Genomic DNA, 26,437 nt, shown 5'->3' on the forward strand with positions numbered 1-26,437 from the left:
TACTTGTTGGAGTACCTGAGACGAAGCTGGGACTTGGGAGTTTGGACCCTGGCTATTGACTTCGTCAAAGAACACAGTGTAATAGGCAACGGCCAGCCAAGCCTGCATTCCTCTCCATTCAGCAAGCGATTCGTTATCGCCGGCGCAGCAACATAGGGTATCCCGTGCCTCTTGCCAAGCTTAAGAAAACAGGCTGAACATGCAGTTGACTTTGTCTCCTATCGGGGACGCTCTGCCTACAATGTGACGCCGGAATAGTGATAGTCATACCCTCAGGGTTACAGTGCCAGTGACGTATACGGGGTTGAGCACGGGTCGCAGTGCATGACTCGACTACCCCGTACGTCTCAAACTCACAACAAGTGATTCAGTTGCCGTTCTGCCCTGCAGGTCGGACTTGGCCCGGCGATCTGTATTATCAAATCATCATCACAGAGCAGGCTGAAACCAACCCGACTCAATGCCCAAGCAAGGCGAAGCGCCAGAGCGAAAGACAATGAATCGGCATCGTCGATCATGTCTCGGGATCGTATCGATGAATCAATCAGGAAGGCCAAGATGCGGGAGAGCTCTGCGGCAGCGCACGAGACCCCATTGTCCAATGTCCTGGGTCTTGGCCTGCGCATTGCCGACTGATAAGACAAGAAAAGCAAGTCAGCCTGCAGGCTGCAGGTGAGCGTCACCGAAGTGAAGTCCGAAAGTTCGTCCTATTGCCGCCAAGCAATTGCGATGGACAGGGTGCGCTTGGCATCCCTTGTATGACTCTGCATGAGGATCTGTAGAAGTGTGCTTTACTAGAGTACGGAGTATACTGTACAGTGTATCGTGGCCGTAGCACGGCACCGCCTGTGTCCAGGCTGCTCTGTATACATACACAGGAGATACACCACCGCGTCCGATCCAATGGCACTCCCCTGATCAACACTCTCATCGTCAGACACAGAAACTCAATTATTGCTACAACCCGCCAAGCCCCCTGCCATGCATTCCTCTCGGTACAATGGCTTTGAGGCATTCGGTGAGAGTGAGACCCTGAGAGTACGGAGTAAGATGAGAATGAGGTTTGTTTTTCCCCATCTCCATTATTGATTGACCTCTTGGCTTGGAGACTGGAATGTCAACAGTGGACACGGGATGGGCTTCGAAACTGCGATGCCTACCAGCTTCTAAAAACGATTCTTTCAATTGCATTGCACTGCCTCGATTCATTGCTATCTTGATGTCTTGTCTGAAGATCCCAACGATCTGGAGCACCCCAGACCCTCATACGGAGTGTCGATAAACAAACAAAGCGCTACCTAACAAAGGCAGCACCATTTCCGGGGGATCGACATCGACATGGACAGTGTCGGGATTGGCATTGGCATTGGCAGGGCATTCCTTATTCTTTATTTCTTCCAAATACTGCGCTTGGCATAATTGCTCTTTTCGGGCTGGAGCTATGCAAGGCGCTCCCCTGCATGTTTTGGTTCTGGTCTTGTTTTGTTTTGCGATGCGATGGGATTGTCGTGGCTGTGTCTGTATCTTATCTATCTGCTGTAAAGTCGAGTTAGTTACATAACGGCGTGTGCTAATGCGTTGATAGGCATGGGGTTGATCTTTATGGGCCCTGAAAAATCGGGGTATGTGCAGCATGTACTCTGTACTCACGGGGTTAAGAGCGAAGATACTCCGAGCGAGGACGAGTTCAGTCCTGTTTGCTGCTGGAATGGGAGTTGTGATCGGGGAGGGTCTGCTGTTATACAAGTAAGCAGACAGGGTAGGTAGCGTGAGTAGGGCATAGGACGGCTCTGTATCGAATACGAATATATATCATTGTTAGCTTTGTGGTGAAAGAGGTTCGAAATATATGTTATCCTATGTAGTTCGACTCTATATTTTCGTCTGACTTCGATGCTTAGTGCTTAGAAGCAGACATTTCAACCTATACTATGATCAGATGTCGTGGAATCAGAGAACGAAAGAACCCTGCATGTGGTGATTTACGACCAATACAGCAATCCTATACCGTGCTGAGAAAACTATACCCTCCCTAAACAAATGAAGGCGTCCTGAATAAAGCGTTGGGTTTTTATATATTTCTTGCGTACACACATGCAGCCTGGAAACCATTAATGAACATGACGCCAGCGTTTAACTATGCCTCGAACTGAATCATATAAACAACTAGTCCTTTCCAGCCTCATACATTCTCAGTTTCACGCCCATCCCCGGTGTGCCCACAATTTCCGACTTGTGAAACTGCTTCTCCCACTCCCCAACATACTCGATCCTCTCATACTTCTGCAGAATCCTAACAATCGTATACCCCATCTCCGCCAGCGCAAAGTTCTGCCCAATACAGATCCGTGGTCCGCCATTGAACGGTATGTAGTGCCACGGCTTAGGGGACCATACCTCCCACCGCTCCGGTGAGAAGATAGCCGGGTCTGCGAACTTATCAGACACCGGTGGGTACAGGTCTGCGCGGCGCTGCATGGCGTATGTTGAGTATGCCACTGCGTCGCCTTTCAGGATTGTTATCGAGAGGTCACCGTTTTCTCCGCCGCCGGTAGGCAAGGATGTGTCCGTCAGGGCGAAGCGGATGTTATAGGGCACGGCTGGGTAGAGGCGGAGGATTTCGTTGATTGTGTGTCGGAGGTATGACATGTTTTTGAGGTCTTCGTATGTCGGTGCTCGTATAGAGCCTACCTTGTCAAGGATCTCGCTGCGGAGTTTGGAGTAGACTGCAGGGTAGTGGGAAAGCTCATAGAAGGCCCAGGAGAGTGTTGCGGCTGTAGTGTCTCGGCCGGCGAGAAGGACAGATACGACTTGGTCACGGATGGTTTTAGGGTTCCGAGTGTAGTTGGCGAGGACGTGAAGGAAGGTGAAAGACTTCTCCGAGCCATTACGGCTCGCTTGGAGGCTTAGTGTGTCATGGACGAATGGCCAGACAAAGTCGTTGATAACCTTCAGGCCCTCGTTATACTTGCCGCGCGGGTACAGGTGCTGGGCCGGGCTACGTCTGTCAGTTGGCCCCGTTGTTGAAATACGATCACGTACCCGATCATGGTCAGCATCGTCTGGATGCGCTGGACATCTGCAAAGGCCAAGGCAAAGTCGGCCTGCGGATTTACCAGGCTATTGATGCCTTTGCCGAGCAGGAACTCAGTGATAGCGTCAAGGGTCATCCGGTAGAACAGGTCCATGACATCCGTCGGTTCGCCAGAAGGACTGTATAAACGCAGCATGGTTTGCACTTTGCGCTCAAAGATATCTAGGTCGCTGATTCGATCTTTGACGAACATCGGACGAATGAGGTTGCGGCTGCCCTGCCATTCTTTCCCATCAGTAGTAAAGATACTATCCCCCAGAAACGGAATCCACAGCTTATGAAAGAGCTCGCCCTTGCCAAAGTCTGCAAACTTTCCTGTCAAGACAGCTTTGAGATGCTCAGGCTCACGAGTCTGAATCACGCGGAATGAACCAAAGATGTTGCTCTCCACACAGTTCGGCGACGACGGGTGGCCATGCTCAAAGCTATTTTTGAAGAACTGGTATAGACGATGCTCGTTCTGCGCCTTGATGACAGCAAAAAAGAAGCGGGTTGCTTGACACCTTAGCCGTAGCACATCAGGACGGTCTACCGATCTAAGTACCTGAAATGATGTCCCTCGGAATCATGGGCGCAAAACCACCGCCTTTCCGGTACACTCGCTGGTCATGGATAAAGAGCCTAATCGGCCTAGTGAGTATATAGATTAGAATAAGCCCACCGAAAGCGAGCAGTGGGCTCAAAGAGATGAAAAGATATGTTTTGAGATTCATCTTGAGTGGCTTCGTTCGTTTGTCATCTTCCATCTGGTAGACTGCAGCATTCCAAGGTTATATCCTGACCAAGTTGCTGGAAGTATAACACTCGACTCGCTATACCTGAGTCAGTGTGCATGGCTGACCTGGTTGGTCAATAGCACCAGTATTGCTTGGGTTGCGGAGAACCCTGCAAGCCGCCATGATCCTCGGCTAGCTCACGCTCTAACAATCCAGCTTGACATGAACCCGTGCTATTCGTTCGGTGATGCTTCACCCGCCCAGTTCAAGGAGTTTCAGCGATTAAAATGTGATTTTATAACCAACAGAGCATGGGACAAGCATGCCAGGCTGCCGCTTCTCGATAGCAAATTGGGCCCTCCATCCGGTGCAGTGGCCTGGCAGAAGCACCGCCGGATCCAATCTCAGCAAGTCTTTGATGCTTCTATCAATCATGGTTGCATCGCTTGTGGCCAGATGGAAGCCTCCAATCACGGCATGCAGAGGAATGGAACCCCCCGCAAGTTCCAGCGCATGTTGAGTGCAGTTGACCACCCCAGCATGGCTGCAGCCAGTCAGCATGACTATTCCTTTGTCTGGTATCATTAGCGTTGCATGTGAAGGTGTATAGAGTATGGCGAACCTTTGACATAACACATGATAAATCGCTCATCAGCAATGGCCTCGTCAGATGTCCATTCATTGTCCTTTTTGTCAAATCTCATTCCATGTTTCAAGCCCGTTTCGTAGGACGTCCGCCTTGGAATCTCCCCAGAAATAAGGAAAAAGCCTTCCAGCACGGTATGTGCACTGTCATGTTTCTGGACAGTCGCGCCAGCAGCTTCAAGCTCTTCAAACGATGGATCCGCCTCCATAGAGATGATATTCTCGCCGATAGCGAATCCTCGATAATCTGGACGATTTGGATGAAGGTCGGCTATCAAACTCTCAGTAAGCCCGCTGGCTTTTCTTGCCGCAGTGATCATTCGAATCGCTCGAAGAAGGCCGCCTAAGTCTATTTAGCCCATATCCTACATCTGCGTAGAGGACTGACCTGAATGGTCTCGATGCCAATGGGAGAGTTGGACCAGCTCAACAGAAGAAAGGTCAGGCCTCATCCGTCGAACGTTTCTTTCCCAGGCGTCTTCTTCCGGCCCTGCATCGAAAAGAATGGAATGCTTCTGATTGCCTTTGGTAGCAGTCTGCGAAGTCAACAGGTGCCATTGTTGTACCCACAAACTGGAATGGTCCTACCAAGATGACCGATAAGCCATGCGCCGAGCAACATATATCCTCCATTTGGAGCTCCCTATGTGCGTCTCCCCTGTCAGTTAGGTGATGGGGCGAGTTCATGGCTAGATAGCCCATTAAGCCAGACACCTGGACAGTGTCGGGCGCGATGGTTGACATGGGATCCAGGTCATTGTCGATGATAACATGTGCCTCGAGGGAGTCAACTTCAACGAGGTCTAGCGGAGGCATCTTGACGGTCGAAAGAGGTCGCATTGGGGAGAGTCCTGGAGATGAGAAAGTGAGTCGGGAGAAAGGAGTGGGGGATAAGAAAGAGTGACCTCACATCATCGTGAAATCAGCGGGATCAATGTCAAACATTGCTCAGACTAAATGGTCCTTTGCATATTCTCTTTCTTGATAAAACAACTCGTAAAATTAATGCACTTGTAAAGATTGTTTGGCATTTCAGAACTGTAGACGTCTTCAATGTGCGGGGATATATAACCTGTCGATCCTCCACAAAGACGACCTCCCAATTTCTTCTTTTGCTTCAACATTTTTGCACTTGCTGTTTTACTCATCTACTAAACTAGCAATATGCGACTCCTAATATCTCTACTAATATTCCTCATCCCCTTTACCACCGCTAAATTCAGCCCGATGTGCATCAAAGTCGTCACAGCGCTCACGGCAAGGCCCAACGATCTGTTCGACAAATTCCAGCGCGAAGTCTGCGATCAAGGATGCCAGCCAACAGTGCCTCATTGGGACCTTTGGACTCGCAACAACACCTTCGTCCCTGCCGTTCGCAGCGTGATGCAGACCCTGAATGCCCCGAAGCAGGAGGAAGCCATGCTGAAACTCGGCGACGAGGCAGCCGATATCATCAAGCGGCAGTGCGGACCGAAACTCGAGGGACGCGACATCTGCGCCGACGCTCACATCCTGGCGGCGTTTGGGAACTGTTTCAAGAAGAACTTTGTCAAGACTGCTATCGTCAACCTCCCGAAGCTGCTCCCTATGGCCTCGGAGCCGGTATGTCGCAGGCAGCTCGAGTACCTGGAATCGGACGAACTCTGGGAGGAGATCATTCCGAACAACATGAGGGAGTACGCCAAAGTGTGCAAGCAGATGGTCTACCAGCCGCTGATGGACGAGATGTATACCTTTTGATAGAACAGTCTATGTAATCGTGATGCTGTTATCTCCGTTTCGGGGAATCGGCGTCAATTTCCCGGCCTCACCTCTTCATCATCATTACCTCCGTGCTATCTCCTTCCCTTAATATTCTCATAAAATCCTCGACCTGACTCTATGGGTATAGCCATGATACACCGTCTGCAATCTTGATCTCTCATGGCGTCCGCCGCTCTTTACAGGGCTCTGTGCCTAAGCTCCTCGGCCTCGCTCCCGCTCACGAGACTCGCTCTCGTATTCCCGCGTCATCTCCGCTCTCTGCCCCATCGTCATCCTCACCTGGCACAGTCGCCCCCCCTGCGTCGAGATATACACTCCAGCGGTTTTCAGCCATTTGTACCGATCTCACCAAGCTCCCTAGGAAAACCCGTCCCCGCAAAGACCTACCGCCGAACCCGAAAATGGCTGCGCCGCATCTTTTACCTATCGCTCGCGACTGGCATCGTCTATGTCCTAGATAACCAATTCTACGCTTCCTCCATCACCCGAACTGCCCGTACCTTCTCGCTTGGATTGCTCGTTGCATTGGACTACAAGATCAACTTCCGTCCTAATCCTCCTCTCGCCAAATCTCTCGCAGACGTCCATGGCCGAAATGCAGAGCGACTGTCAGACCTCCTACGGCATAATGGTGGACTTTACTTGAAAATCGGTCAAGCGATCGCAATGCAGTCAGCTATATTACCCCCGGAGTTCCAAAAAATGTTTGCGCGAATGTTCGACGATGCGCCGCAGAATAGCTGGAAGGACGTAGAGAAGGTCATTCGGGAGGACTTTGGCAAGTCTGCAGAAGAGGTCTTCGGCGTCTCTTTCAGCGGCGATCCTACAAAGGGCGTCATGGAACGTGTGGCTAGAGCAAGTGCTAGTGTAGCCCAAGTTCATTGGGCTCGATTGGCCGATGGGCGAGAGGTTGCTATCAAGATTCAGAAGCGAGAAATTGCGCAGCAAATACAGTGGGACTTATGGGCCTTTAAGTGAGTTTCTGACATCGCCTTCTTGGTTTGATGCTAACTTCCCAAAGAGTGGTGACCTGGATCTACAGCCGCGTTTTCGACCTTCCGTTCTACAGCCTTGTCCCCTACGTCAGCGAGCGCCTCTTCCTCGAGACGGATTTTGAAAACGAAGCCAATAACTCCGAAATGATGGCCAAATTTGTCGCGGGAGAGTCTCGCCTGCGTGACCGCGTATACGTTCCGAAAGTATATCGTGAGCTGAGCTCCAAGCGCATCATGACAGCCGAATGGATCGAGGGTGTACGGCTTTGGGACAAGGATGCTATAACCCGTACGTGGCGCGGAGGCTGGCGTGAAGGCAGTCCTGGCTGTGGTGGAACTCCGCTGGACTCTCCACGGGTCAAGAGTTCACCAGTGACAGCGCGAGGCAAGCCGGAGCGTAACGACTGGCGCGGGAGGAACGGCCGCGGTGGCCTCGGCCTATCGCTGAAGGAGGTGATGACAACAATGGTCGACCTCTTCTCAGCGCAAATGTTTCTCTGGGGCCTAGTCCATTGCGACCCCCATCCAGGAAACATCTTCATCCGCCGCAAGCCCAATGGCCACTCCGAACTCGTCCTGATCGACCACGGCCTCTACATCCACATGGAGCCTGAGTTCCGACATCAATACGCTCGCTTCTGGAAGGCCCTTCTCACTTTCGACAACGCCACAATCAGCGACATCGTCAAGGGCTGGGGCGTCAATAATCCCGACATCTTCGCTTCGGCAACTCTCATGAAACCCTACCGCGGCGGCAACCTCTCGACACAGCAAGGCATCGAACGCCTCAGCAAAGCCGAGCGCGCCCAGCGCAACTACGAAATGCAACAAGCCAGCCGCAAAGCCGTCCGCGAGATCCTGGGCGACGAGACTAAATGGCCCCAGCAGCTCATCTTCATCGGTCGGAACCTGCGCATCGTCCAGGGGAACAACCAGTTCCTTGGCTCGCCGGTGAACCGGATCAAGATTACGGGACTGTGGGCGTCGCGGGCGCTCGTTGAATCCCCGGACCTCCCGCTCACCGAGAAGATCAGGAACTACGGTCGCCATTTGCTTTTCCGCGCTGTCCTCTTCTCGAGTGACCTGTTCTTCTACTTTACCAAGGTGCGCCAGTTCTTGCATCTGGGTGGTGGCATGGAGGATGATCTTGAGGCCCAGATGGCGTCTGTGGCTAAAGATATGGGTGTGGAATTGAACCATAGTGTTTTTGAGGGATGATTTATTCATGCATATGTCTAAACGCTGTTTCCGTTATAGACTATGTACATTATTTATGATTTCATATGAAGAGACATACTCCAGTCATTTGCTGCCTGTACCTGGATAGCAGTTCACGACGGGGAGTCAAAAGCGTGATATATTATAATACTATCCACTAGTAATATGAGAACTCCAAAGCTCCAACGAACGAAGAAGGAATATGAGTAAGTGTACAAACTCGCTTGCATGCTAGCGATTGTAGACCAAAAGACAAATATATGTGTGAGCAAAGAATACAAAACCCGCAGGGTCACCGTTAAAATGGGCTGGGTATCACTATAGTACGTAGCGCGTATCGCATATCAAATATGGTATCGATCAGAGAATTAATCTGCTCACTGATCCCACTCCGAGAAACCGAGGGGTCGCCACTCCTGACCCGGATACGCCGTGCTGGACATCATAATTTCCTCGCTGGAGTTATCGTCCGTTCGCACGGGGAGCTCGACCGGCGCGTCGAATGCGTTTACTGTGCGTGCGCCGCTGCGGTGCGGGTGGTTTCGATCGGGTAAGGTAGTATTCGGCCGGGCTGGTGGTTGAATCGCCTCGGATATCGCTGGAGGATGGGTATCGTGGTAGTCCTGCTTCTCGTCTTGCGGTTGGTACTGGGTCGGGCCGTGCTCTTCTTCGTCTTCTTCGTAGGTGGGTAATCGGGTGCCGGTACTATTACTAGTGCTGGTGCCGTTGAGGACGCCTTCCGTTTCATGGCGCCAGGAGGCCGACGTATTTCTCACCGCGGGCTCGTCGTCATCCTCGTCATCGCCGGGGATGGTGATTTTCCAGGGTAGTTCTTGGTCGCCAACGCGACTCGTGCGGATGTTCGATGTCCGGAAGGCGCCGAGATTGATGGCGGGATCGGTGGGATCGTGTTTGGGCAGATTGCGTTCTTCCGGGCGTGGCGCGAAGGCTTTCGGGCTTCGGGAACGGAGATGGAGTTCTTGGGCGTAGCTGCGGTCGTCGGATCGACCGCGAGACGGCGGCGTTTGAGGGACTGGCGATGGGAGAGGCGAACTGAGTCGTGGGGATGAAACGTGGGGTGGGCGATGTGGAGTGATAGGCGGATGATAGCCCGGGAAATGGGGCGAGAGCCGCCCGTGATCGATGGGGGTAGGGTCGCTTGTCCTCATATGGTCTGAACTTGTAGCACCGCGGAGGTGTTGGTGAGGGCTTGGAACAGTAAAGGAGTCTGGCGATTCATGCGCAAAGTATCCTTCGACAGGTGCTCGCCGGTTGTTGAGGGTGTTACGACCGTCTGGAAGAGACACTGGCCGGTCATGATTATCGACAGAGGATATGGACGAACTGGCGATTCTGGAGTCTGGTCGCGAGGTGACTGGTGCGAGCCAGTGCCTCGTACTGGCTTCGGAGGAAGATTCGATAATCGGTTCCGGAGGCGCCGACTTTCGATGCTGGGTGCGGCTGAAAAGACCCTGGGATGACATTCAGTGGTCAGCTTATAGGATAGAAAGAACAGACGATCTTACGCTCAATCGATTGAAAGGCTTCTTCAACGGCTGTCCAGACTTGAGATCGGATTGATTCGCGCCCATTGATATACGGCGAAACCGACCGACGCTCTTCAGCTTTTCCATGGGGGAGGACGAGATTCTGTGGGATCATGGATGCGGGGTCCCGCGACGAGGATGCCTGTTCTGGTCGGCGCAACCAGTCATACTTAGGGAGAAGAAGACCAGCAGTCTGAATGTCAGAGGCGGATAACCGCTAAGACGGGCCGGTATAGTTTGAATAACCTCACTTGGAGACGGAGCGTTCGAAAAGGTTATTTTCCCCTTGACTCGAGGCCTTGCTGTCACTACGGTGCGGAGTTGTGCCGCCAAGGTGACGCGGCTGGGAGTCACCCACGTCAAGAGTACAGAAAAGGCTGAAAGCTGAGAGGAACGATGCCTGCGCTGGGCTGCGGAGAAAATCAATTGCTAGTCGGGATATTCGACATAAAGGGACAAACCCGGTGGGCTCACCAAGCTTCGGAGCGAGTGGCGGCCATGGTCTAGATTAGTGTCATGCACGCTCAAGGATAGTGGACGAGACTGAGGGCAGCCGGCGCTTCGCAGGAAGAATAGGATTGCGGCTTTGTTCGTGTTTTTGGATTCCGAAATGCCGTGAAGAATCGCAGGCTGAAAATCGAGGACTTGGCCGTGCCTCACGAGGTACAAAGGCTGCAGGCATGAGATCTTCGCTCTCGCTTTGCGGCGTTGCGCTGCTCCTCCAAGGCCGGCGAGCGGCTTAGCGCCCAAGTGATCAACACCCTGGTCGTCATTCCTACTGGCCCAGCGAGGATAATAGTCTCGTTGCGGCTCCCTTGTCTCTCAATAGGACAGGGATCGCATTCGCTGGAGCCTGGCGGGTGCTGCTGACCAGCGCTTTGTCTGTCGAGTTTGCCCACCGGAGTAGCAGCGAGCGCAGAAGGTTGAACAAAGAGAATATTCCCCACCTCTTGTTGGGTCTGCAGCGTCATCTGTGTCTGCCGTCCGTAGAATGTCTACTCCGATCTGCAGGATCCTGGGGGTCTTCTAGTCTAGGCCAGACTCAGCATCAGGCTGAAGGTCTGATAGTCGTACGGGTTTGTGATATCCACGCATCGCTTGGAACCCCTACATCATAATCACCAGGATATTAGAGGCGACATAAGCGAAGAAAAGAATGAAGAAAGAAGGGAACAGAACAAAGGGGCATATGGGACGGGAGAGCGCGGATACACAGACTGTTTCGCAAACATTATCTCGTGTCACATTCTGAACTGCACCTCAAGATGTTATCAATTATAACAGGCGTGGTATCAATGGAGTAAAGACATGAAGCAGAAGGTAGAATGGGGATAAACATGTACAGACTTAAACTTCCACACTTCCCTAAGGGACAAAAGGATGAAAAGGAAGGCTGGTTAAGAGCCTGAGTAACAATAACAAAAAAGATGAAACAGCGGTGGTATAAGCGCACTCTAGAACGAAATCAAGGCTCTACCTTTTCGGACCCTCCAGAGCCCTTCAGTTTGCTCCGGCCTTTGGAGAAAAGGCCCTTGGCAGCTTTGCCTGCTTGACCACCTAATACTCCTGCGGTGTGCAAGAAATCCTTTCCTGACGGTTGTCTTATGGATCCGAGTGGCGCGGATGGCCGCCTGATATGGCCTGACGTCGAGTGAGATCCATCCTGGAGCGAAGATGCAAGGTTCCCTAGAGAGGCAAGTTTGGGGAACTTTGTGCGCGGCACACTGTTCTTGAACTCCTCCGACAGAGGTTTGTTATTGCGGTTGATGACATCGTTATGCTCTGGATGTGCGTGGAAAGTAACCTGAAGCCAGTTGCCTAGGCCTGTGTCAATGGCTGCAAATTGGTCTCGGGTCCGATCAAAAGACTGAATCCGTTCATATGGTGACTGCATGTTGAGAATGTCCTTGAATCCAAGCAGGCCCGTCTCGACATGGGCAGGCGGTAGTTGTGCTGGTGGTTCCAGAGATTGCCGCACAGGACTGAATGATTCTCCCTCTTCGGCCCGAGCGAGTGTCTCTGTAGTTTGAGAGTGGGAAGACTCATGACCATGGCCACTTGATGGAATGCTCATAGTGTCCATAGCCATAGGTGGCACGACTGTAAGCTTAGGCTTTTCAGGAGTAGGCGGCTCTTGCTTTTCTTCCAAAGGCTCAGCTGTTTCTGATGGCTGTTCCGTAGGCGTTACGAGGGCCTCCGGGAGGACACTATCTTGGGAAAGGGGGAACTGTCCGGGCATAGGCGGCGGTCGAGCGGGTAGCGCTTGTGTGACGGCGGTAGCATCCTCGTCATCAGACGATTCTTCCCAGGAAAACCGTTTCTTGAGTTTAGGCTGGGGCGTGGTTGAAGACGGTTGCGCGGTCGAAGGAGTCTGCAAAATAGTATCAAAAGTCGGACCAGACCGATTAGACTCTTGAGGCACTGCGGGTTGCGCAGCGGGCCTGTACGCGTCATATTCTCTGGGAAATAGACTATCCTGCCTGTTTGTGTGAGGGGGAGTATCATTGTCCTGTTGGTCGGAAGGCGAATTCTCTCGGCTCAAAGAACGGATGATCTCCTTTCGCAATCGGTCATTCTCCGTATCCTCAGGGGAATTCTCCGTGCTCATTGATGGTATAATTACAGGAATGTTCTCAGTTGATACAACCGGACCAGAAGTCACATTAGTCTGAACGTTGAGAGGAGCGGGCAAATCATCTCTCGGCGTTTCTCGGGAGGGTTGAGGAATGTCCGGGCTAAAAACATGCGGCTCGGACTGCGCAACCAAAGGAGATTCTGCTGGCGTTTGAGGGGATATCTGAGCCAGCTCAGACGACGCGCTGGCATCAGGCCCGGCAATGACTGGCCTGCGAGAAGGACTGTTGTCGGGGCTGGGGATGCTCAGGTCCCGGCGGTGTCCCGGCTTGAAGACAATGTTACCTTCGGTTGGTGTTTTTGTGTTTTCATTTGGCTCTTCGTGAATGGTTGGAGTCTTGTCATCGGTGGTGCCGCGCCGAGGGATGATAGGGCTGATGCCCGTGGTGCTATCGCTATTCGAGCGAGCTACACTGTCAGCAATCGTGCTTGGGGTCTCAGGAACATCGAAGGCTTGATTAACTGCGGAGCGGAAACCAAGAGAAGGATTATGTTGCAGCTGGTGTTGTTGGCCGGCTGGATCCTGACTGCTTTGAGGAGTTGAGTCCGAATCGCCAAAGAAACTCGAATCAAACGCGGACAAGCGCTTTACCTCCGGCAACGCAATGGTTGGTGGCTCAATAGATCCCACCGGAGGAATGTTTGAGTGCTCGGCATTGGCCGCTTCTGCTTTGTGCATAGTTCTCGAACCTTGTCCTGGTAAAAGGACGGCGTTCTCGGAATATTCGGGAGCGGTAATGACAGGCGGCGAGGCCACAGGAGTGCGTTCGTCTGCTGATGTTGCAGCCGGGGATGGCTGGCGAGCCTGCTGTTCCTCCCGCATTCGCTTATAGATGTCGGCCGGACGGATTATGGGTGTCGTGGGACTACCCGAGGCGGCCGGGCTCTCCGTTGGCATTGTCTGAGCACGCTCCATCGAGCGCGAACGGTCCATACTGGGCAGTGGAGGATGCGATGTCCCCTTTGAGAGGGTGCCTGAAATATCTGGAGTACTTCGGTTCGCAGCAGTGGGCTGGGTCTGCGGTTCCGGCGGCTGGTCATCGTACTCGTACTCCCCATATTCATCTTCACCCCAGTCGTCACCATCATAAGAGTACTTCTTTGCTTCGACCCAGCGTTTCGTCTTTGCTCGGTTCACATTCGGTTTGAAAGATACAGGTGTTTCGCCGCGGGGATATACCGGGGTGGAGTGCGATGTGTTGAGAGGACTACCATAGAAAACATATTAGCGACAATCATGCAATGTAGCCCGGCTGAGCGGCCCAACTTACGGGCGTTGAAATGGACCGGACATAGCTGCAGCGAGTTGCCCCAAAGCTCATTAACAATTGCAAATGTATTAGTGTAGGGTCGCGACCAGCATAGGCAGGCGCTGGGAGTATAATCTTGACCCCTGGTCGTGTGCTGTGTCACAGAATGAGTACTGGGATTCAGAAGGCAGCAAGTTTCGAATCGGGCGACTATGACGTGCGGGATGCGGATGGAATGAGGGTCAAAGTGGCCGATGCGTAGTTTCGGGGTATAATTAGAAAGGAGCAGGAGATTATGAGTGAGTGAAGTTGCTGTATAAAAGAAAGACTTGGAGGAAGAGCAAAGGAATGGTATGCTGAGCTGACGTAGAGTAACCCCCCCTGAGGCTAAAGGCGAGCGTTGAATGGCTACTGCCTGAACGCCTGGGGGGGGAGGCCGGCAATTGGCCCTCGGGTGGCTGGTGACGAGCTCGGGCAGTGGCTGTACTTTCACGTGGTAGAGATGTGGTCACGTGCCTACTGCTGTCCGATCGGGGAAGGACGCCTGCGGCGAGGCGACGGGCCAAGTAGACCGGATCATCGTCGCTGATGCTCACACAACGTCGCCCGGATTATTTACTATGGAGATTATGCTCGCTTCTTAAACATTATTGCCTCCATCAGCGCTCATTCCTTCGTTAGACTAACTTGAAGCCGCCGATACACCATAGACCTTAGACGTCTCCTATTGTTCTGCTTATCGATTAGGTCACCCTTTTCCGGAGCCCCCAGTCGCATTTCCCCGGCGCTCGACAATTGCGGTCCGATTTTTGTTACTGGATCAAACGGACGCTTATTATTTCAGTTGTACCTCTCGCTAGCTGCGATATGGCCGGACCCTCGATACAGGATCGCACGGGCGAATTCCAGGCTATCCTCGGCCAAGCCCAGAAACGCGCGGCATCATCGAAGCTTGGGTCTCAGCGGCAAGCGTTATTATCAGACCCGCAGCGGCAACAGGCGAATGGTTCTACGGATGGAACTGGCAAGAGGAGATCGGAGTTCGCTCGACGAGCAGCGGAGATTGGAAGGGGAATCACGGCGACGACGGCGAAGCTGCGGAGATTGGCAGAGCGTGGGTGCTCGATACAAAGCAGTCTTTTACACGCATGCTAACTTGCGCTAGTTGCGAAACGAAAGACTCTCTTCGATGACAGACCGGTCGAGATCTCCGAATTGACCTATGTCATCAAGCAGGACCTTGCGTCGCTCAACCAGCAAATCGCCTCGCTGCAAGCACTTACACTCTCACAACACCCAAAATCAAACCGACCAAAAGCAGACCAGGAGGGAGAACATAATGATAATGTACGTTGGGGGTAGCTACTGCAAGTATCGTCGGCTAATTCTGGTTAGGTTGTCGTACTGCTACAAGGGAAACTGGCGGATGTGGGTGCCAATTTCAAGGATGTCCTCGAGGTTCGCACCAAGAACATTCAAGCGTCACGATCACGGACAGAAAATTTTGTCTCGTCCGTTTCGTCCAAATCGCAAGCCGCTTTAGATACACAGCGCTCGGACTCCCCACTATACCCGTCTGGTCGAAGAACGCCGCAGCCGGGTGGCTCCTCGGATCTCCTAACATTGGAGCCATCGAATCCGTCACCTCTAGGGCGTCCGTCCATGCAGTCTGACCAGCAACTTTTGATGATGGAGGAGGCCGAGTCAAGTAACTCGTACATACAGTCCCGTGGCGAAGCAATTGATGCAATTGAGCGGACAATCAACGAGCTGGGAGGTATCTTTGGTCAGCTGGCGCAAATGGTCAGCGAACAGTCCGAGATGATTCAGCGGATAGATGCCAACACAGAGGACGTGGTGGACAATGTCCAAGGAGCACAGCGCGAATTAATGAAGTACTGGACGCGGGTATCAGGAAACCGATGGTTAATCGCTAAGATGTTTGGAGTTCTAATGGTAAGTCTTTTCCGTCCGCACATGTGGCAAGTACTGTACTAATCAGGAGCTCGTAGATTTTCTTCCTTCTCTGGGTGTTGATCTCAGGATAGACGCACATACTGAACCTGTTCTAATAATGTATAACTACCGGGCTGCTCGTCTACGCCCTTCCATGAATGACGCATATTCTGTCAGCATCGTCTGATACTCTTTCATTCTTGCTTTTTTGTCTTGCAATTGGCGTGGCTAGATCTCGATGCGGATTTCAGGTACTCAGCTTTCTCTGACAAGTGCACTTTTCTTTTCTTTCTTTGTCCACTTTTCTTCCGGTGTATACCTATGAAATACCATAGATTGAGGCCAACGCAAACAATTTTCCAGCCTTTTCTTGGGCGACGCGAAACCGCAATGCGAACATTGCCTACTGTCGCAGCGGTAGGCCTTTCCAAGGAAAAGCAGCACTATGCCAAACACGTACGCCGCAAAGTTGTCGCCTATAATAAAACCCAAACACTCCCCTGAACATACCTTGTTGTATTCTGCGATTATCAGATTTACGGCGTTTTTAAGAAAACCGGTCAGATTTGCGGTGATCGGATGCTTGATCCGCGGGCGATGATTAGGGCTGGGCCGGCTCCGTCTGGCTCGGGGCTTCACCGGCATATAACCTGGGGCCAGGTCCTCCGTACTCACGCGATTTCCTTTCCAACACGTGGCTATTACACACAGTGGATCTAGGAATAGGATATACTACTTGCCTTGAGGTTAGAAAGATACTCCGTACTTACCGTTCTTACAGTACAGCCGTTGAGGGCTGAAGTTTAGGGCTCAGGTGGTGGGTTGAAGTGGGACGCGATTACGGCCGTTACTGAACGGTGGTAACCAGGACACAAGTATTTGCTTGAAATGATGACTGCTATCGGCCGTAACTATCCAAAGACTGTCCGCCGACTCGTATTTGTGCCGGTAACTCCATCGCTCATCATGAAGTCGTAAAACAAACAAGGATCCTCCAAGGGCTATATATAAGAAAATCGAACATAGGCAAGAGAATAAGCAAGGTAAGATGAGCAACATGGGCAGTGAAGAGAAGTAAGCAAGCAAGGCAAAGTACAATCGACCTCATACAGACCCAATGCCCTCCACCTTCTTGCTTCGCTCTCCCTTCCAGACAAACCAACTGACAGTGATGACGAGTTTGATGCCCATTGCGAACCACAGACTTGCTGCCATTTCGGACACCTTGGATAGACCTCCAGCTGTCATGGCGCCGAGGAAGAGAGAGAGAAATCCTCCAATCCGTCGGTTACGTTTACCGTTCGCCCTCAGCGGGGCGCTCAGGTTGGGATCGACGAGCAAATCGCAAAGAAGGGTTGTGAGTACAACAGTTGGAAGTTCATCATACTCCAAGATCCGCGATGCAGTGATCTGACCCGCGGCCTGGAAGGCTAGTAGTGAGATTGGTAGTACTTGCATCCACTGGATCGGAGCGCGAGGGTCTTCCGGTCGAGGGTTCACAATACCTAGCTGGACCAGGAGCGCGGCTACCAGGATGCAGGCGGTTTGTACGCCGAAGGAGAGTACCAAGGATGACCGACGTTTAGCACCCAGAGCGCGGCCGATGCGGATGAAAGCAACGTTCCCAATGAGGAAGACGGTCAGGGCAATCAAGGATTTGGCCCAGAGGTAGGCTGGGTATGCGGGTTGACCGGAGGCACCTAGAGCTATGAAGACGGTGTTTCCTAACACCTGTCAGAGAAGAAGCTCATACGGTGGAGCGAGAAAGCTTACCTGTTTGCATACTGGAGAAACTGCCCCATGCATTGAAGGATAGGCCGTCAATGAGACCACTGACGAAGCCACACATGACAAGAAAGGTATCGGTGCGGTTTGTATTGACATTGCATCTCATGTGCCTGGACAGGCTTGCCTGCCATGTAAGAGGCTCCTCGTCGGAGAGGGTGGTAGGGTTTCCGGCAAGAGACACAGTAGTACTGCCCCCTACGGACCATAGCCCACCGGGGTATTTGGAATCATCTTGCGGTCCAGGAGGCCCCGTCGCGGTATCCCAGTATGTGAGGCGGTTGTTGCTCGTGTTTGGTACTGTTGGAACATTCTCGCCTGTGATGGTCTCTATCTCTGTCGAGGCCCTCGGTGGCTGCTGCATGCTGACGACAACAGAAGGAAGAGGAAAAGGCTTTGGCAATGGTATGTAGGGCTGACTAATGGAGAATAGATAAGATTCCTTTGTCAAGCAACCTTAAAGCTTGTGGATCTGAGCAGGCAGGTTTAAGAGGAAGGACGGATTGGGCAACTTCTGAGCTGCTGGGCGCAGGTGGCACTCAATATATGATTCCTCATCTGGCTGACGGCCGGACAATCCCCCACCATATGGGACCGCTCTGCCTGGGATCCCGCATGAGATTCAATAGCGACGACGCCAAGCAAAGCTCTCTAAGCTCGTCAGCCCAACTCAGACTCAGATAAAAGCCGGTGCATGGTCGTTGATCTGTCAGGTATCCGGAGTATAACCGGACATGTCCGTCTAAACCCGCGTGCTTTATGTTACACCGTTATGTTTCGAAACGGACCGTGGGAATTGAGATCGCATATTCATGCATCCAGACAGATGGCGGAATGGTGACGACTGACTGGACAGCCATTCCCTGTCTACCGGCTGACCCCCTTTCGAGGCTCTCCAGCGCCTGCGCATCTCAAATCCGTATCAAGGGGCGTGCTTGGCCTGACCTTGGCGTATTCCGTCACGGCCTAGCCCATTTTCCGTTCAAAGATGAAAGAGTGGCACAGTCGTGATTGTCAAATCCGTGCCCAATGAGATCCTGCGAGGCGAATCAAACAAGCAGTCATTCGTCATGCGAATTGCTCGTTATCTTGTGGTCGATCTGTGGGGACTGCCAAGGGAAGAGACGTCTAAAGCAGTGGTGATGTTGCAGGCAGCTTCATTTTGTGTCCGAAAACAGGACGGGTCGGGGCTGTATCATGCTGGTGGAGCTCTTGGCGAGGATTGATGGAACCCTGTGGTGACGATAGCCGACGGAAGAGTCCGTGATGGAGGAGTCTGGAGAAGAGAAGGAGGAGGAGGTCCGTCTGGGGTTGAAGCTGAAGAGCGAGACCGAGAGAGACCGAGAGCAAGGTTGACGGTTACGCAGAGGCGTCCCGGTGAAACCGTCTGCCCGGCCTGACCTCAGTAACCACACCTTCTTTCTTATCTGCGTAATCTGCAGGCTACCCATCTACATACGTACACACGCGTACAGTGTACCGTTCTCTTTCCTTAGTCTTCGCCTCTCACCCATCTTTTCTTTTTCTCAGGCCTTTTCTGACTGTGCAAGCACTCTGCACCGCCCCTTCTGGCCCCCTGTGTATAAGCCCGCCAAGAGGATCGCCAGCTCCAAGGACCGGCGCCTCCACTAGTCGCTTAACCAGCGTGAACCTCAATTTAAGCCAGCGACAAGACGAGTGGCTTCCCGAGTGCTTGGCTCGATGTCGGATCTCTGATTCCTAAACCGTGGTTCCTTGCCCAGACCCTTGTCGAACTTTCGTCAGACACAGCCCCCCGGCTCACTTGCCATGTGCCCATTTCGGTTGGTTGACCGCATCTGCGCTGACGAGCTGACCCGTGCTCGTCGGGTATGAAGTCGAGCGCACCTTGGCATTGTCTTGGGCCACCAGAGGGCAAATACAAATTCCAGCGAAGCGGAACTCAGGATCAAGGGTCGGAGGGGCATTTTGTTCCTCCGCTCACCGTTAGTTCATCCTTCGTTTCTTATTTTCCTTATCTATCTGATATCATGATCGACTAATGGCCTACCCGCCGAAACTTCAGGGTCCGAACCAGGGTCGAAGAACACAACTACTCCGGAAATAGAAAGAGGACAAATTCCGCGAACGCCAAGCAAGACTTTGGCTCCCAACGAGTATCGATATGCGCCAAGGACAATTCTTCGGTATAACATGCGAGGCGCGGAGTTATCACGCTCTAGCTCTCCGTCACAGTCACCAACGACGTACGTCTGACTCGGTCATCAGGTTCCGGGCTCCGGTATGTAGAATGTTCAAGTCAGGTTTTGTGGCTGGATTTGAAGCATGACTACGTATACGACACAGTCCCTCATACTTCTAATTCCATTGGGCGTGACCAAGCTTGGCATGCTTCTTCCGTTCCCATTTTAGGTGGATTCCAAGTCGACGGCTGCGTCGATCCTCGAATTGACCCAGCGGACTTGTCATCCTTCAGGAGGCACCCTTATTTCCTTCATGCTTGTTGGTGCGTTCTGGCCGCCATCTCACCCTTGCACCGATTACTCCCGATATCTCGGGATATAGATCTGTTTGCCGAGCTTTCGTGTCCAGTGACTGCAGACAATAGCTCTGAGGTCATACTCTAGCGTTTCGCTCTTGGCTCCTGCGGTTTCATGTCAGTGCGCCATCTCTTGGACTTATCTGTGAAGCGCAATGCATTAACTCCTTCGGGCGTTGAGTTTAGTATGAAACCGGCCAGTCTCGGCAGTGGGGTGTCGAATTTGGAGTCTACTCGGAATCTATATTGGCGCGGGGTGGCGTTTCGCCCCAAGCGTTGCTTGTCAAGCTGATAAGGGTATTGTGTCAAGATAATGTTGCGGAGTAATCCTTGATTACACTCCAAACACAGGGAAAGTATCCCGGCCAATGAGACTATGAGAACATGGTAGCATTTCCTATTCCAGGACAATATACTCCGCATTCCGGCACTTTTCCCCTGTCCTGCCTGCTATGACGGGCATTCAGACTCACGCAAGCCTCTGACGATATGTTGGGGCTTTACGGCTCTTTCTGGACGTCCGCAGCCCTTGAATGGAGACGGACTTTCCACAGAGAGTTTGCAAGAGCGAAGAACAGTCGTACAATATGGGTCGGATACTACCGTCTTCATGATCACAACGGCTATAACCTGGTCCACGTGCGCAGACGGAGTTCCGAGCCAAGGTCTTATTCACTCCAATGAAGCAGTAGATTGACATGGTCGATGAGCCGGTCGAAGTTAGACGAGAGATGAGGGCTGTGCAGACCCCTACGGAAAATGTCCGCCCCTAGGCCTGGATCTCTTCCCTAGGCAACAGCCACCCCCGCAAACCCTGAAAGCGTGGGGGTTATGGCATAGTTCAGACTCGGCAGCGGCCTCTCCCATATTCTGAATTGGCCCATCTTTTTGAACGTGTGACTTTAGGAAGACACACCCGAGGACTCCATATTGGCTGACGCTCATGGTTCCCGTACAGTGAACACGAATGCCTAGGCGAATTGAGCTATAACATAGGCCCTGGATTCAGAGATCATCACCTGACTCCATTAGTTCAAACATTGGATGAGACAGGCTGCAGCACGGTGGTCGGTTCTGAGCATGCAACATAGGAAAACTCGCATGCAAGACAATTAGACACCTTACTCCTACTTAACGACCACAGTGTTCAACAGCTACTGAACGTCATAACTGGTAGAGCAGTGGCTGACTTGGTCCCAGAATAACAACCTCACTCCTACAGATATGCAGCCATATGCTGGCCAAAGTAAGCAACGTCTTACAAAGCTGCTCGACCACCATGCCCTAACCATCATCATCACACGCCTGCACTGAAGACGCATTCATTGCGAGAAATCCCACCTATAGCTCGCTCGCCACTATCCATGAGTCCACCAGCAGAGTTCGGCTGGTAAAGCCAGTTTGATCTGCATTGTGTTTTGTGAACGGTATATGGCCGGTTGCGCATCAGGGAATGATTTATGCTATCGCTCTGAGCTGCTGATTGCACTATACAACATTTGTCCGAGGTACGCTTGTTGGAAGCTTCGATCCATCACTGCACTCTTTACGATAATGCTTGGATATAGGTCGACATCGGAACCCTAACCTATTGAGAATAACCGTCTCGCAGAGACTAGACAGACCAGCTTAAACATTATCACTGCGGTTACCTGCTCATGCTTACACCGCGGAAGCTATACTTTGAGGCTATACGGACTTTCAAGTGCCATGTCGGTGGAGTACGCCGAGAAGGTTATCGATCCGAAGCCACGCGGTGGCCGGGTGGACAAGTGGACTCATCCTCAGTGGGCCATATTCATCGCCGCGAAGACTGTCGGGCAGTTCGAATTCAAAGGTAGGCAAATCCTGGCTTGAATTGATGCCTGACAAACGGGCTATCCCGAACAAAGGATGAGGCGAACCATATCTGCCTGCATTGACGTACTTCAAAAGCACGAGGCGATTGGAACGCGACGTGAAGAATCTCAAACCAAATAGAAACACCTTAGCGTCAGCCCTGTAGAGATCACTGCATTATCTGATTGGACTAAGGGTAGCCCCGCCCCAGCCACACACAAAAATAGCCCATCAGGCCGTTATCCCAGCCACACGCTAAGCCTTTTCGGGAAAAGAATCATCAGCAGACGCGTAGACTAGGCGCCAGTTTATGTTGTAATAAACCCCAGGAAATCCTTTTAAATGTCTTTGAGTAATCTTTAACAGACTATAAGATTTAACAGGATAAGCTCACCTAAAGCCATGGCACCCTACCATGCCCTTCTTACCGAACGCGCCGTCGAGGCCGCAGAATCCCATCTCTATAAGCGCGACCTCACAGTCAACCACACACAAGCCGTCACCCTCGGCGTAATGGGCGCCTACGTCGTGGTCATCGCTATCCTCTGGAACGTGCCGTACCTGCGATACTCACTATGGCCCTTCAAGGTACCTACCCTTTCCCACCCTAGACGAGAACACCAACTAACCGACACAGATGCTCGTAATCGCCTTCCACGAATTCGGCCACGCAATCACAGCCTGCTGCACCGGCGGCCGCGTAAAGTCCATCTCCCTAGACCCGCACGAAGGCGGCGTCACGCACATGCAGGGCGGGATCTCCGCGATCACCTTACCGGCGGGGTACCTTGGGTCCTCGATAATCGGCGCGCTGCTCATATTCGCGGGGTTCAATATCATCGCGAGTAAAGTCGCGAGTATTGTGCTGGGCGTGTGTTTTCTGTTGACGCTTTGGTGGGCAAGGAGGGATTGGTTGACGATCGTGACGGTTTTGCTGGCTGTGGGACTCCTGGTGGCGTGTTGGTTTATTGCGCATGGGGAGGCGCTGAAGTGGGTTGTTGTATGTTCAATATTCGTTTGGATTGGAATTGGGTGAATGTTTAGAGGGAGGAAGCTGACGGTTCGTGTAGTTGTTTATAGGTGTTATGTCGGGTCTGTACAGCGTCTGGGATATCGTGAGTACCCTCTCGTCAGCACATTTGGAAATCCGTATGCTAACGGCTCTAGTGCGACGACCTGATCCTACGCAAAGTCAACTCCTCCGATGCAAGCGTCTTCGCGCAGCGCTACGGCGGGTCCTCGCGGTGCTGGGGTCTGCTCTGGTCCCTGGTCTCGCTCATTTTCATCGCTATTGCGATTGTTGCGGCGATAGCTGCGTTCCCCCAGTCGTTTAGCCAGCAGGAGGAGGACTCGAAGAGCTTCTTGCCGACGAAGTTCTAGGCGTGTTTGTTTTGGGTTTGTTCTTTTTCTGGTTATGGGATGTATGGGTTTGATGATTGATGATACGCGGAACTTGGTGGCATAGGGTCGGGTGACGGTGATTATGGTTCCACGGCGTTGTTTTTGCTTTGGTTATTTTTTGGCTTTACTGATACCACAACTCGGAATAGAGTTAGCAGGCGAAATTGGACTTATTCATACTATTTACTGCCTACAAGGTCCTGAAACCAATGCTGTACGCCGCTGTAGAGCTGCAAGAGGTTGGCTTCAAAAGGCTGAATTATATCTAGCCATATTGCTATCTAATTATGTACGAGGTTCCAAACCATGTTTGTACAGTCCACCAGGGAGCACCAAGTACTTGCCAATGCCCCTGCGTAACCTGATCTTAGGCTGCGGACAAACTATGTTGAACGTGATGCCAGAAGAGAGAATCCGAACAATCAAAACGCCAAACGCCAGTCTCCAATCATTAACAGTGAAAGAAAGAAAAGATCGAGTATTTAATCAAGGAAGTGGATATCTCGTAGGATTCTTGCCTGGCAGAGGCGGCATGCGTCCCCCCATCCCCATACCGGCGCGGAGATCAAAGTCGGGGTTGTTCTCGAGCAGGACGTCGCGCTTCTGTTGAGCAGCTTGTGCTGGCATAGGCGGCGGACGCCACTTTGGGTTGATTGGCCGCTCGGATATTGATGTGAAATGGCTTACTTCGCTAGCAGCAGGTGAGCCCGGACGTTCCACCCCATTTTTTTCCTTCGTTTTTTGCTCACCAGAATTGCCTGGTCCTGGTGTCAAAGCAGAGGGCACCCCTTGGGGACCGACTGCGGGCTCGTTCCGACTCGTATACACCGGGTCCTCATCTTCGTAATACATACTACCTGACTGAGAACGAGCATGGCGCGGCTGGCTCGGATGAATAGGCTGATTCTGCGGATATGACCGGTTCGGCTCACTCGACTGGTACGCTTGCTGTCCCCGGTTCCGGCGAGGGGGAACATATGACCTGGTTAGAAACAGCTGATTAGCAAGTGGCTCGGAGGCAATGAAGTCAAGCGGTCATACTGTGTCCGGCTGTAAAAGCTCGTGGGGCTAACAGGCTCATGTTGGTTGTCGATCGAAATGGCATGTAGCTGTTGCGGTTCAGGCACTTGATCCTCGGCTTCCGGCTCATACCGCGGCTGCGGCATCATTTCTATAGCCTGACCCGGTGGGCCTTGAGCTGCTGGCGCCGCCATAGGGCCAGGGGTATGTTGACGCGGCGAAGGCCCACGATATCCGAGTTCATGTTCACCCATGGGTCGTCCGCCGGCACCATATCCGCCGGCTGCTGGCTGCGGCCTGTATCCTCCACGTGCTATCGGCCCGCCGCGCATGGGGCCCATATGACCACCTCGCCCAGGAGGGGGAGTCCGGGAATTGGGTCCATACGGGCCTCCGTATGGTCCGCCACGGCCATATCCTCCGCGAGGTGGATACCCGCCGCGGCCACGTGGAACGAATCCTGGAGGGGGACCTCGTCGCGGTTCCGAATGCTGATCGCGCATTCTAGAGTCTGAAGGCGGTGGCCCAGGAGGTCCAGGCGTACGCATTCTTGGTGCGGAGTCGTACGGCGCTGGTGGTAGTTGGTTGCCATATTCATCTCCGGGTGCGTTATAGGGCACTGGATCACCGGGAATCCGCGACTGATAACCACTCCCCTGCACCGCCGGGTCGCTTTGATTATTCAATGGTGCACGGTCATCGTCACTCGAGTGTGTAGTAGTGCGAAACGTGGCGAATGTAGGTCCGGACTCTGAGCTCTGAGTCGCACTGACGTATGTCTCTTTAGTTTCAGATGCGATCGGTTTGGTCTCGTTCAACGCGGCAGTGGCGGCATTTTGACGGTTATAGTAGTTTTGTCCACTCATTTCGGCATTCTCTGCGATGCGTCTCTTCCGTGCCTTGCGACTGACTAGCGTCCGGCGCATGGCACAAGTTACGACACCGCAAGTGACTAGAATGATGGTCGCAGCGAGAACTATCCACCCACCCCATGATAGATGTGGCACAAAGAGCAGTATATCGACCAAGAAAGCAAGTAACGATACGAGAAGAGTTGGAAGAAGTAATATCAGCAAGGCGAGTAAATAGCGCGGCGAATGCGACGGAGCATGGAGATGAGCTGCAGCAGCGAGACAGAGACATATCAAGGTGAGGAAAGCAGCGATCGGGTGAACGATGAGGATGGAGGAGAGTGACCTCCGCGCGTCGGACGGGAGATTAAAGTCGCTATCTGTGCTTCCGGTGTTTTCGATTTCCTCTGCGCCCTTATTAGAGACGATAACCCGTGGGACGAATTATGCGCGCAACAAACCTGTGGTGTAGCCGATGTGGATAGCGGTGCATGTGCCAGCTTTGCAGTAACCAAAGACACCATATTCGACGTTGTCAAAAGTTGCTAGCGGAATGTTCTTAACGATCGGAGTAGATAGCACGGAGAGGAGAAGAAGGACGAAGGCGATGAGAAGGAGAATAGTTAATGGTGTTGCGGGTTTGAGCAACATCGCGACCACGAAACAACCGCGAGGCCGCGCAACCGTTGGACAAAGAGAGAATGGGAACGAACGTCAGGCCGGGAAAGGGCCCCTGATAACAGTGGCTCACCCAGACGGAATAAATGAGCTTATAGATCACAGCATTGAGCGAGGCATTGAATTGCAGCAGCGCTTCTCCTGGAAGGGACTGAGGGGTGAAAGGTGGTTGAAGGGGCGAGAAAGAGACCGAGAGGAGGGCGCGAGTACGGGATCGGAGTAGCGTAGCGTAGCTGGGAGAAGGCAGGCAGAAGCAAAGGGCTCTTGTCCAGACAAGAGAGATAAGAGACGAGGAGAGCAGAGGCTGTAAGGAGCGGAAAGAATAGTACTAAGGCAGTAGTATCTGGCTAGCGACAAAGGTCAATGGTGGAATAAGGTATAAGCATGACGGCGACTTTGATTGCTTCCAGGTCCAGGATGGCGTCGACGGTGGACGGTCGGGCGAGTTGGAGAGCGGAGTGCGGGGCTTAGTCATCGCCGGTGTTCCAGGGTAACTATGGTCTCCCTTTCTTTCACTACTACCTAC

The 26,437-nt window shown here is 52.5% G+C and overlaps 9 protein-coding genes across 9 annotated transcripts; 4 read left to right on the forward strand and 5 right to left on the reverse strand.

Annotated features, from left to right (window-relative positions):
- Positions 1 to 2,051: 2,051 nt before the first annotated feature.
- On the reverse strand, positions 2,052 to 5,297 carry BDW74DRAFT_189928 (uncharacterized protein; the record flags this gene model as incomplete). Its single annotated transcript, XM_073732079.1, has 8 exons — positions 2,052 to 2,998; positions 3,043 to 3,589; positions 3,639 to 3,724; positions 4,039 to 4,043; positions 4,129 to 4,385; positions 4,433 to 4,798; positions 4,844 to 4,991; positions 5,044 to 5,297. Coding segments are annotated over 8 exons (2,495 nt in total), but the record flags the coding sequence as incomplete, so codon positions are not given.
- Positions 5,298 to 5,393: 96 nt separating this feature from the next.
- On the forward strand, positions 5,394 to 6,287 carry BDW74DRAFT_127187 (uncharacterized protein). The gene has a single exon (XM_073722199.1). The coding sequence runs from the start codon at positions 5,620 to 5,622 to the stop codon at positions 6,193 to 6,195; it is 576 nt and encodes a 191-aa protein (XP_073585486.1). The 5' UTR covers positions 5,394 to 5,619; the 3' UTR covers positions 6,196 to 6,287.
- BDW74DRAFT_127188 (ABC1 kinase family protein) lies at positions 6,288 to 8,621 on the forward strand. Its single transcript, XM_073722200.1, has 2 exons — positions 6,288 to 7,193; positions 7,241 to 8,621. Exons 1-2 carry the CDS (start codon positions 6,379 to 6,381, stop codon positions 8,430 to 8,432), a joined length of 2,007 nt encoding a protein of 668 aa, XP_073585487.1. The 5' UTR covers positions 6,288 to 6,378; the 3' UTR covers positions 8,433 to 8,621.
- A 188-nt stretch (positions 8,622 to 8,809) lies between these two features.
- Positions 8,810 to 10,066, reverse strand: BDW74DRAFT_176373 (uncharacterized protein; the record flags this gene model as incomplete). The annotated part of the gene is made up of 2 exons (XM_073728587.1): positions 8,810 to 9,904; positions 9,959 to 10,066. 2 exons carry the CDS (start codon positions 10,064 to 10,066, stop codon positions 8,810 to 8,812), a joined length of 1,203 nt encoding a protein of 400 aa, XP_073585488.1.
- A 1,131-nt stretch (positions 10,067 to 11,197) lies between these two features.
- BDW74DRAFT_127175 (uncharacterized protein) lies at positions 11,198 to 14,230 on the reverse strand. The gene is made up of 2 exons (XM_073722198.1): positions 13,885 to 14,230; positions 11,198 to 13,821 (listed from the first exon to the last, which is right to left on the reverse strand). The coding sequence occupies exons 1-2, from the start codon at positions 13,905 to 13,907 to the stop codon at positions 11,445 to 11,447; spliced, it is 2,400 nt and encodes a 799-aa protein (XP_073585489.1). The 5' UTR covers positions 13,908 to 14,230; the 3' UTR covers positions 11,198 to 11,444.
- Positions 14,231 to 14,454: 224 nt separating this feature from the next.
- On the forward strand, positions 14,455 to 16,422 carry BDW74DRAFT_149576 (t-SNARE syntaxin). Its single transcript, XM_073723912.1, has 4 exons — positions 14,455 to 14,977; positions 15,029 to 15,210; positions 15,259 to 15,819; positions 15,876 to 16,422. Exons 1-4 carry the CDS (start codon positions 14,731 to 14,733, stop codon positions 15,909 to 15,911), a joined length of 1,026 nt encoding a protein of 341 aa, XP_073585490.1. The 5' UTR covers positions 14,455 to 14,730; the 3' UTR covers positions 15,912 to 16,422.
- Positions 16,423 to 16,860: 438 nt separating this feature from the next.
- On the reverse strand, positions 16,861 to 18,165 carry BDW74DRAFT_127248 (YoaK family protein). The gene is made up of 2 exons (XM_073722202.1): positions 17,593 to 18,165; positions 16,861 to 17,543 (listed from the first exon to the last, which is right to left on the reverse strand). Exons 1-2 carry the CDS (start codon positions 17,966 to 17,968, stop codon positions 16,924 to 16,926), a joined length of 996 nt encoding a protein of 331 aa, XP_073585491.1. The 5' UTR covers positions 17,969 to 18,165; the 3' UTR covers positions 16,861 to 16,923.
- A 4,140-nt stretch (positions 18,166 to 22,305) lies between these two features.
- BDW74DRAFT_149580 (M50 family metallopeptidase) lies at positions 22,306 to 23,548 on the forward strand. Its single transcript, XM_073723913.1, has 4 exons — positions 22,306 to 22,549; positions 22,599 to 22,961; positions 23,032 to 23,076; positions 23,129 to 23,548. Exons 1-4 carry the CDS (start codon positions 22,364 to 22,366, stop codon positions 23,339 to 23,341), a joined length of 807 nt encoding a protein of 268 aa, XP_073585492.1. The 5' UTR covers positions 22,306 to 22,363; the 3' UTR covers positions 23,342 to 23,548.
- Positions 23,549 to 23,584: 36 nt separating this feature from the next.
- BDW74DRAFT_149583 (putative pH signal transduction protein PalI) lies at positions 23,585 to 26,416 on the reverse strand. Its single transcript, XM_073723914.1, has 4 exons — positions 25,695 to 26,416; positions 24,404 to 25,640; positions 24,112 to 24,344; positions 23,585 to 24,053 (listed from the first exon to the last, which is right to left on the reverse strand). The coding sequence occupies exons 1-4, from the start codon at positions 25,882 to 25,884 to the stop codon at positions 24,046 to 24,048; spliced, it is 1,668 nt and encodes a 555-aa protein (XP_073585493.1). The 5' UTR covers positions 25,885 to 26,416; the 3' UTR covers positions 23,585 to 24,045.
- Between the last annotated feature and the right edge of the window lie 21 nt (positions 26,417 to 26,437).

The sequence above is a fragment of the Aspergillus multicolor genome, assembly GCF_047715735.1.
Source record: "Aspergillus multicolor strain CBS 133.54 unplaced genomic scaffold BDW74scaffold_7, whole genome shotgun sequence".
Taxonomy (NCBI): Eukaryota; Fungi; Ascomycota; class Eurotiomycetes; order Eurotiales; family Aspergillaceae; genus Aspergillus; species Aspergillus multicolor.

Excerpts from the sequence above, each read along its gene's own strand:
- BDW74DRAFT_127187 (XM_073722199.1), top strand. The coding sequence starts at position 5,620 with ATGCGACTCCTAATATCTCTACTAATATTCCTCATCCCCTTTACCACC.
- BDW74DRAFT_127188 (XM_073722200.1), top strand. The coding sequence starts at position 6,379 with ATGGCGTCCGCCGCTCTTTACAGGGCTCTGTGCCTAAGCTCCTCGGCC. Across the intron at positions 7,194-7,240 it reads TGGGACTTATGGGCCTTTAA|AGTGGTGACCTGGATCTACA; the intron begins GTGAGTTTCTGA and ends AACTTCCCAAAG.
- BDW74DRAFT_127175 (XM_073722198.1), bottom strand. The coding sequence starts at position 13,907 with ATGTCCGGTCCATTTCAACGCCC. Across the intron at positions 13,822-13,884 it reads TCCGGTCCATTTCAACGCCC|TCCTCTCAACACATCGCACT; the intron begins GTAAGTTGGGCC and ends TTTCTATGGTAG.
- BDW74DRAFT_149576 (XM_073723912.1), top strand. The coding sequence starts at position 14,731 with ATGGCCGGACCCTCGATACAGGATCGCACGGGCGAATTCCAGGCTATC. Across the intron at positions 14,978-15,028 it reads GCTGCGGAGATTGGCAGAGC|TTGCGAAACGAAAGACTCTC; the intron begins GTGGGTGCTCGA and ends AACTTGCGCTAG. Across the intron at positions 15,211-15,258 it reads AGGGAGAACATAATGATAAT|GTTGTCGTACTGCTACAAGG; the intron begins GTACGTTGGGGG and ends AATTCTGGTTAG.
- BDW74DRAFT_127248 (XM_073722202.1), bottom strand. The coding sequence starts at position 17,968 with ATGCAGCAGCCACCGAGGGCCTCGACAGAGATAGAGACCATCACAGGC. Across the intron at positions 17,544-17,592 it reads TTTCTCCAGTATGCAAACAG|GAAACACCGTCTTCATAGCT; the intron begins GTAAGCTTTCTC and ends GACAGGTGTTAG.
- BDW74DRAFT_149580 (XM_073723913.1), top strand. The coding sequence starts at position 22,364 with ATGGCACCCTACCATGCCCTTCTTACCGAACGCGCCGTCGAGGCCGCA. Across the intron at positions 22,550-22,598 it reads ACTCACTATGGCCCTTCAAG|ATGCTCGTAATCGCCTTCCA; the intron begins GTACCTACCCTT and ends TAACCGACACAG. Across the intron at positions 23,077-23,128 it reads TGTACAGCGTCTGGGATATC|TGCGACGACCTGATCCTACG; the intron begins GTGAGTACCCTC and ends TAACGGCTCTAG.
- BDW74DRAFT_149583 (XM_073723914.1), bottom strand. The coding sequence starts at position 25,884 with ATGTTGCTCAAACCCGCAACACCATTAACTATTCTCCTTCTCATCGCC. Across the intron at positions 25,641-25,694 it reads CCACATCGGCTACACCACAG|AGGAAATCGAAAACACCGGA; the intron begins GTTTGTTGCGCG and ends ATAAGGGCGCAG. Across the intron at positions 24,345-24,403 it reads AGCTTTTACAGCCGGACACA|GTCATATGTTCCCCCTCGCC; the intron begins GTATGACCGCTT and ends GTTTCTAACCAG.